This window comes from Phyllopteryx taeniolatus, chromosome 17 (assembly GCF_024500385.1).
Source record: "Phyllopteryx taeniolatus isolate TA_2022b chromosome 17, UOR_Ptae_1.2, whole genome shotgun sequence".
NCBI lineage: Eukaryota > Metazoa > Chordata > Actinopteri > Syngnathiformes > Syngnathidae > Phyllopteryx > Phyllopteryx taeniolatus.
In genome coordinates this window covers 8855744-8863989 of record NC_084518.1, presented here as the reverse complement: position 1 = coordinate 8863989, position 8246 = coordinate 8855744, and the positions used below count along the sequence as shown (strand labels likewise).

At 42.0% G+C, this 8246-nt stretch overlaps 1 protein-coding gene across 2 annotated transcripts in view; it reads right to left on the bottom strand.

Annotated features, from left to right (window-relative positions):
• Window positions 1-552: 552 nt before the first annotated feature.
• The window catches only part of hyou1 (hypoxia up-regulated 1), a 117879-nt gene continuing 110185 nt past the window's right edge, over window positions 553-8246 (bottom strand). For both annotated transcript variants that reach the window (XM_061750999.1, XM_061751000.1), the window contains 3 exons: window positions 3463-3724; window positions 1163-1297; window positions 553-945 (listed from right to left, as the gene is read on the bottom strand). In XM_061750999.1, the coding sequence (XP_061606983.1) occupies window positions 899-945; window positions 1163-1297; window positions 3463-3724 (444 nt within the window). In that variant the 3' untranslated portion in view covers window positions 553-898. The remainder of the gene's footprint in view (window positions 946-1162; window positions 1298-3462; window positions 3725-8246) is intronic.

Below are 8246 nucleotides of genomic sequence, written 5' to 3'. Positions count from 1 at the left end.
CACCATTGTCATGTAGGTTCCCCCTGGTTGAGACTAATTGTTACAATTGTTTTGCACTACAGGGAGTTGTAATGACATGAAATGCTGGCGCTGCATTAAGACTGAGGGAAGTAATTGTAGTAAAAAGTGATGAAAGGAAAATTACATTTAAAGACCCTAACAATCCCATTATGAACCATCAGTTGTCAATCACCATTACTTTTTTTCTTTTACTTTTTCCCAACAGTCCAACTGGAAAAATATTAAATCTTCCATAGTGTCCCATCCTGCTAAAGATTTTAATTATATAATGTGTTATATCCATTTCTATTCAAATAAACTGCAGATAGTATTTCTATTCAAATACTGCAGATAACATACTGCACACAAAACGGCACAAATACTCGTTTCTGGCAGGGGGCAGTAAATCAACTCCAGAGGCAACAAGGTGTGTGCGTATTTAGCAGCTACTTATCAGCTGTCAGTGAATGAGCTATCAAAAGGAATGTGGAGGTATTCGGTCAGACTGTGCTGCGTTGATATTGATCCAATGAAGCAGAGTCTAATTGGAACTGAAATTTTACAAATGTATTTATTTATGTTTAATTCTTTTAGTTTATTGCATGTTGGTCTGTCGAGAGGGTTCACATCGGTGTCAGTATATGACGACGATATGGATAAAAATACAGTGCACATGAAGAAAAATACACCTCACTAAAACAAAAAAAACAACAACTTTGCAGTTAATTCAATTTCTTCATCACAGCGTATGCTGTTAAGACCAATGTGAGAAAAAGGAGACCATCTCCAGCTAACCAATCGGCACATATGTTCAACAAATGGACATCAGAACAAAAATGAAAAAATTCAACATTTACAGTGTCAATAAATATTGTGATTATTTTCCCAGTTCCAATTGTTATAATTCATCTTCTATGTGGTTCTCAGATCTGGCTTTCTCAGTTCCTGAAAATGAGCACAAAAGGGAAAAAAAATGTCTGTGATAATATGAACTCCGTAGTGTTTATCAAATTTCACTTTTTAATTAACCTAAGCCACATTTATCATGGAAGAAAAATGAAAAAAAAATTGGCTGTTAATTTTTAGTTTTACATTAGTGAATGATATTCCATTCACTTCTTTCACACATTGGAAGTGTGTCAAAATTGTACAGCAGACCAACCTGTTTTTGATTCTTCTCTGAGCTGTGATTGGCTATCAGATTCTATCTGGAGCTGTGATTGGCTATCAGATTCTATCTGAGCAGCGCTTTCCTCTGTGGGAACAGCATCACCTGGCAGCTTGTCTTCTAGGCTTTCTAGATTTGAATAGGTAAGTCAATATAAGGTATTTTACTCATCACATATCAGCGCTTCATTATGATTTACACACGTGGAAATAATTGTTGGTACCCCCTGTTAATGAAAAAAACAAAATAGCACAGAAATAGCTTGAATCTGAAAAAAAGTATAAATAAAAAAATTATGAAAATAACCAATGAAAATTAGACATTGCTTTTGAAATGTGGTTCAACAGAAATATTTAAAAAATAAATTGAGGCAATCACTGCAATCAAACGATTTTGGTGACTTTCGATGAGACTTCTGCACCTCTCAGCAGGTTTTCTGAATGTACAAACTGCTCCAGTTGTCTCAGGTTTGAAGGGTGCTTTCTCCAGACGGCATGTTTCAACTCCTTCCACAGACGTTCAATGGCGTTTAGATCACCGGCCCATAGAAGGCCATTTCAGAATGGTCCAAAGTCTTGCTCTTCGCCATTCTTGGGTGTTTTTAGCTGTGTGTTTTGGGTCTTTATCCTGCTGCAAGACCCATGATCTGCGACCTAGAAACAAGCTTTCTGACACTGGGCAGAACATTTCTCTCTAGAATGATATTCTTGAGATTTCATTGTACCCTGCACATGTTCAAGACACCCTGTGCCAGATGCAGTTAATCAGCCCCAGAACATAGAGCCACCTCCATGTTTCACAGTAGGGACACTGTTCTTTTCTTGGTTTGCTTCATTTTTGCATCTGTAAACAGAGATAATGGGCCATGCCAAAAAGTTCGTTTTGTCTTGTCTGTCCATCAGACATTCTCCCAGGAGCTTTGTGGCTTCTCAACATGCAGTTTCACAAATTCCAGTCTCGCTTTTTTAGGATTTATTTTCAACACTGGTGTCCTCCTCGATCCAATTTGGCTCAAACAATGACGGAGTGTGCGATCTGACACTGATGTACCTTGGAGTTTAATTTCATTGTAAATTGTTCTGGGCTCGTTACCATTCATATTCTCCTTCTCTTCATTTTGTCATCAATTTTCCTCCTTCGGCCACATCCAGGGTTGGCTACAGTCCCGTGGAGCTTACATTTCTGAAGCAACTGTAGTCACAGGAACATCAAGCTGCTTGGAGATGCTCCGTCTCATAGCCTTTACCTTTAACATGCTTGTCTATAATTTCCTTTCTAATCTCCGGAGACAACGCTCTCATTCGCTTCCTCTGGTCCATGTTTAGTGTGGTACACACCATGTCACCCTCTGGTCCATGTTTAGTGTGGTACACACCATGTCACCAAACAGCACAGTAATTACTTGTCCCCCTTAAGCTTGAAGATAACCGTGATGCTAATTAGAGGACATACCTTGTTTGAACATGTCCCATGGTTCAAATTATTAACTAAGCTCCTGTGACAATGTCCTATGGACAGATGAGACAAAATTTTAACTTTTTGGTAAGGCACATCAGCTCTATATTTACAGACGCAAAAATGAAGCATACCAAGAAAACACTGTCCCTACTGTGAAACACGGAAGAGGCTCTGTTATGTTCTGCGGTTGCTTTGTTACAGCTGGCACAGGGTGTCTTGAATGTGTGCAGGGGACAATGAAATCTCAACATTATCAAAGTATTCTAGAGACAAATGTGCTGCCCAGTGTCAAAAACCTTGGTGTCTAGTCACACCTCATTGGTATTGCAACAGAATAATGACCCAAAACCCAGCTAAAAACTCAAGAATGGCTAAGAGCAAAACATTGGACTATTGTGAGGTGGCCTTCTATAAGCCCTGATCTAAATGCTATTGAACATCTGTGGAAGGAGTTGAAACATGACGTCTGGAGAAAGCACCCTGAAACCTGAGACAACTGGAGCAGTTTGCTCATGAAGAGTGGGCCAAAATACCTCCTGAGAGGTGCAGAAGTCTCACTGAAAATCACAAAAATTGTTTGATTGCAGTGATTACCTCAAAAGGTTGTACAACAAAATATTACAGGTACCATAATTTTTATCCAGGCTTGTTTCACGAGTTAATATTTTTTTATAATTCTGTTGAACCAAATTCAAAAGCAATGTCTGATTTTCATTGGTTAATTTTCATTACTTTTGTCAGATTCAAGTTATTTCTGTGACCACTGGGTTTTTCTTTAATTAACAGAGGGGTACCAACAATTTTGTCCACGTGTAAGTGTGCAAGTCATCACCCACCATTGGTTTTGTCAGCGTTCTCCTCTTTAGGAGGGATGACTTTCTGTTCAGCTGTGCTGTTGGCTGTGCTGCTTTTGTCAGAGCTGGTGGTATTCTTGGCCTTGGCTTTAGACTTCGGTTTGGCAAACTTTGCCTTGTTGAGCAGATAGTTGACTTCTCTGTCCAGCAGGGAAAGCTTTGCTTCAATGTCTTTTGAGAGCATAATTGGATGGTCTTTTGGAGAACGTTTCTCCTGCTCGGCGGCAGTCTCATTCCTCCATGTCTGGACAGATGGTGTGGTTTTCATGCATTACTTCAAAAATTCATATTCTATAACAGCTGTTTGCTTTTGTAAAAACAATTAAAAAAAAAAAATAATGGGGCATTTACTGGCAGAAGTTCTAACAAAAGACCCAATTGCACCATGTGGGCTGTACTACATAACCCCGCATTTATCCTCCTATGATATACCTGTACCCCAATAAAGTGGGATATTGCAACTGTTAGCTTTTACAAAAAGTGATATGGAATCCCGAAATCAGATACTAAACTGAAATTACTTGTCAGAGATTAAAAGTGTTAAAGGGAACCTAGACTATAATGACAAATATGTCTTAAAATACAGCCAGTGACTTACTTTTGAAATACAGTGTGACATACTTATGAATTATTCTTGCTATAACAAATGTTTTTGTTTACACCATAAGTTGATACACGGTGGCCTCCATGTTTTTGCGTGCGCAATGCATTCTCGATTGGTGACGTGTAATGGTTGCCGTTTGCGGCCGTACATTGCTGCCCTCTTACATTAGTTAAATGTTTAAATCTGCACACTTGTATTGTAAACCAGCGTTTCCCCTACATATGCTTTACTTGGGTGGGCCGCCCATGTATATTGAGAGCCGACCAAGAAGATGAAACAATGCTCGCTCATACAGACCTGTCAAATGCCCATATTTTGTTATAGAAATCATCACTGAACGCTGACTCCTTCCGGCTGTAACTCCTGATTGTTCCAGATATTGGAAAAAACAAAAATCCAGTGTCCGACATTACCGGCCAGTATGGCACTGTGTTGGGCCACCACAACGCTTTAACTGGCCAGTACAAATTTCATAAATTAATTCCATGAAATAAACACTATCTTCTAAGGGGGGGGGGGGAATGGCACATCCACATTGAACAGTCACCCAACCTGCCTTCTTTCTGCTGTACTAAGGAGAATGTTTGGTGCACTATTTTATTACACCCCCCCCCTGGCTAGTGAGCCGCAGAGGATAAAGTTCTCTTTGCGTCCGGTGTCAACGCATTATAAGTCACTAAGCATCACCTCCATGGTAGCGAACACTTACAAGTGTTACAGGGAGGATGAGGAGTAATTAACATGGGAAGCAGGGAAAGCCATGCTAATTGTTGAGCTATCATGACATGAAATCGCCAAACACCACAAGTGGTGTGGTGATAGTTGTCACATAGGTCTGGCTGGAACGCTTTTGCGCGGAGAGTAACCAACTTTGAACAACAAAATAAAAGGCAAATCAACACGCATTTCGAGATATAAATATAAATACATGGCCACACAGGACACCATCTGAACCGCAAATGAATGTCACTGCACAGGTCAGTTGAGAATGGGGCCATATATTGTTAAAAGTATATTATTAATAAATATTGTAACATTAGATAACTTTTATTAGTCCCACAATGAGGACAGTTTAATATTTTCAGCAGCGATAGTGGATATAGGAAATATAAACAGAGCCACCAGAAAGTATTCACACCGCTTCACTTTTTCCACATTTTAAACTTATTCTAAAGCTGATTTGAGTAGTATTCTTTGGGGGGGAGGGGGGAATAAATAAATAAAATCGATAAAATATCCTATAATGACAAAGTAAAAACATTATCAGACGTTTGTGACCGGATTGTGTCAAGGCCCAAATCTGGGGAAGGATACAAAATAATTTCAGCAGCATTGAAGGTCCTGAAAAGCACTATGGGGTCTCGATTATTCAGAAATCTGGCCGTCCGACCAAGCTGAGTAACCGGGGAAGAAGGGCCTTGGTCAGAGGGGAAAAAGAACCCTATGGTCACTAAGGCAGAGCTCCAGTGTTTCCTTGCGGAGATAGAACCAATCAGGCCTTTATGGTAGAGTGGCCAGACGGAAGCCACTTCAAAAAGGCACCTTAAGGATTCTCAGACCTCCAGAAACAAAAACCAAAAAATAACTTTTTGGCCTGAATTGCAAGCATCATATTGGATCTGGAGACGAAGAGGCAACCAAAATAGAACTTTTTGGCCTGAATGTTATATCTGGAGAAGAGGAGGTACTGCTCATCACTTGGGGAACACCATCCCTAGTGTGAAGCATGGTGGTGGTAGCATCATGCTGTGGGGCTGTTTTTCTCCTGCGACTAGTCCGCATAGAGGGTAAGATGACAGCTGCCAAATATAGAGAAATTCTTCAAGAGCAACCAGAGTGCTCTGGAACTCAGACTCGGGCGTCGATTCAGCTTCCAACACGACAACGAGCCAAAGCACACAGCCAAGATAACAAAGGAGTGGCTTCAGGAGCAGTCTGTGAATGTCCTTGAGTGGCCCAGCCATAGTCCGGACTTGAATCCAATCGAACATCTCTGGAAAGACCTAAAAATGGCTGTCCACCGAAACTGCCCACCAACCTGACTGACCTTGAGAGGATCTGCAGAGAAGAATGGGAGAAAAATGCCCCAAAACAGGTGTCCCAAGCTCGTAGAGACATACCCAAGAAGACCCTAGGCTGCGATTGCTGTCAAAGGTGCTTCATCAAAATATTAAGCCAAGGGTGTGAATATTAATGTACCTATTTACACAACTGTCTAAAAATGTTTATACTTTGTGATTATGGGATTATTTTATGTCGATTTCTTTTCACACTATACTCAAATCAGCTTCAGAATACGTCACTGTATGCAAGACCATCTGTAAAGCAAGTATATTGTTGGTATGTTACTAAAAACAAATCAACTGCATATCGAAATAGATATAATTGGATAGAGCTTTGGGCCCTAGTTTGTAATAATCTGATAAGGATTAAGGATTTTATACCACTTTTTATGTCGCAAATCGTCCTAAATTTATCCATCCAACCACCCATTTTCCGTACCGCTTAAGTTATCCTCACTAAGGTCGCAGGCGTGTTGGAGTCGATCCCAGCTGGCTCTAGGAGAGGCGCAGGGTACATACACCATGAACTGGTTGCCAGCCAGTTGCAGGGCACATACAACCAACCAACCATTCGCACTCACACCTACGGGCAATTAAGAGTCTTCAATTAACCTACCCTGCATCCATCCATTTTCTTTATCCTCACTATCCTCATCCCCGAACTCCTCTCCTCCAAGCTTCTCCAGCTCAGCATCTCGGCTGCCATGTGCCAGTGGATTTAAAGCTTCCTGACGGGCAGGACACAGTAGATGAGGCTGCGGGACAGCACCTCATCTACATGCACCACCAGCACCGGGGTGCCCCAAGGTTGTGTCCTCTCTCCGCTGCTCTTCTCTCTCAACACACCCGGCTGTCAAACTCCTGAAGTTTGCAGACGACACCACAATCATCGGCCTCATCAAAGACGGTGACGTGTCTGCGTATTGACAGGAAGTGGAGCAGCTGTAGCTGTGGTGCGGCCGATACAACCTGGAGCTGAACATGCCCAAGACTGGATCAATCATGGATTTCAGGAGGCATCCTTTGCCACAGCTGCCCCTCACGCTGTCCAACTGCCCTGTGTCTACCATCAAGACCTTCAGGTTCCTGGAAATTACAGTCTCAGGACCTGAAGCGGGAGATCAACATCAACTCCATCCTCAAAAAGGCCCAGCAGAGGATGTACTTCCTGCGGCTTCTGAGGAAGCACGGCCTGCCACAGGAGCTGGTGAGGCAGTTCTACACAGCAGGCATCGAATCACTCCTGTGTTCTTCCATCACAGTCTGGTTTGGTGCTGCTACAAAAACTTCTCAAACAGTTAACTTACAATTCCATTGTATCATGTTGCCAATTTTGTCTTGAGATTGTCACATCTCTGTCAGGCCAATTATACATTACTCATGCATGCACTGTAGTAGTCTCGCCACTGCACTAAAGGAAGTCCTCGATTTACGAACGAGTTCCGTTCCTACGCTGGCGACATAACACGAATTTCACCGTTAAAGTCGAAATTTACGGCGAAATACTTCTGTTACAGGTATTGTCCCACGTGATTGTGACAGCAAGCTCAGTGTGTGTGGGCGTCGATGTGTGAGTGAGACGGGACTGCGGAGATTAGCGGAGGACCCGTGGATGTTGAATGTGCAGAGGAGCTAATAAATCCATTAAAGCAGCAACTCGGTGCTTCGTGCCTTTATTGTTGCCGCCACCCAGCTCAGCTGTGCAACGAGAGAAAGGAGTTAACCCCTGCGTCTCCCGACCACGGTCAGGTGACCATAGCAGGAAAGGTTAACACTTTGTATAAAGAAACTAAAATACATTAAAATAAAAAAATAAGACGCTGTACTTACCATTACTGCTGAGTGTGTTAAAAAAAGGAAAAGATACTCAACACAACGCACAAAGACAGACAAGCACTATGCACTAGCTAAGCAGAAACACTATGGTGCTGGGACAAAATGGCGGACGAGGCACGGGCGTCGTAAAGTCGAAACGTCGTAGGTCGAGTACGTCGTAACTCGAGGACTTCCTGTATTTGCATATCTGTTTTTGACTAATACCGGCCACTCATGTGCTTGAGTAGCATCTGCACCATTTGCACAGTTGACATTGTCCCAGA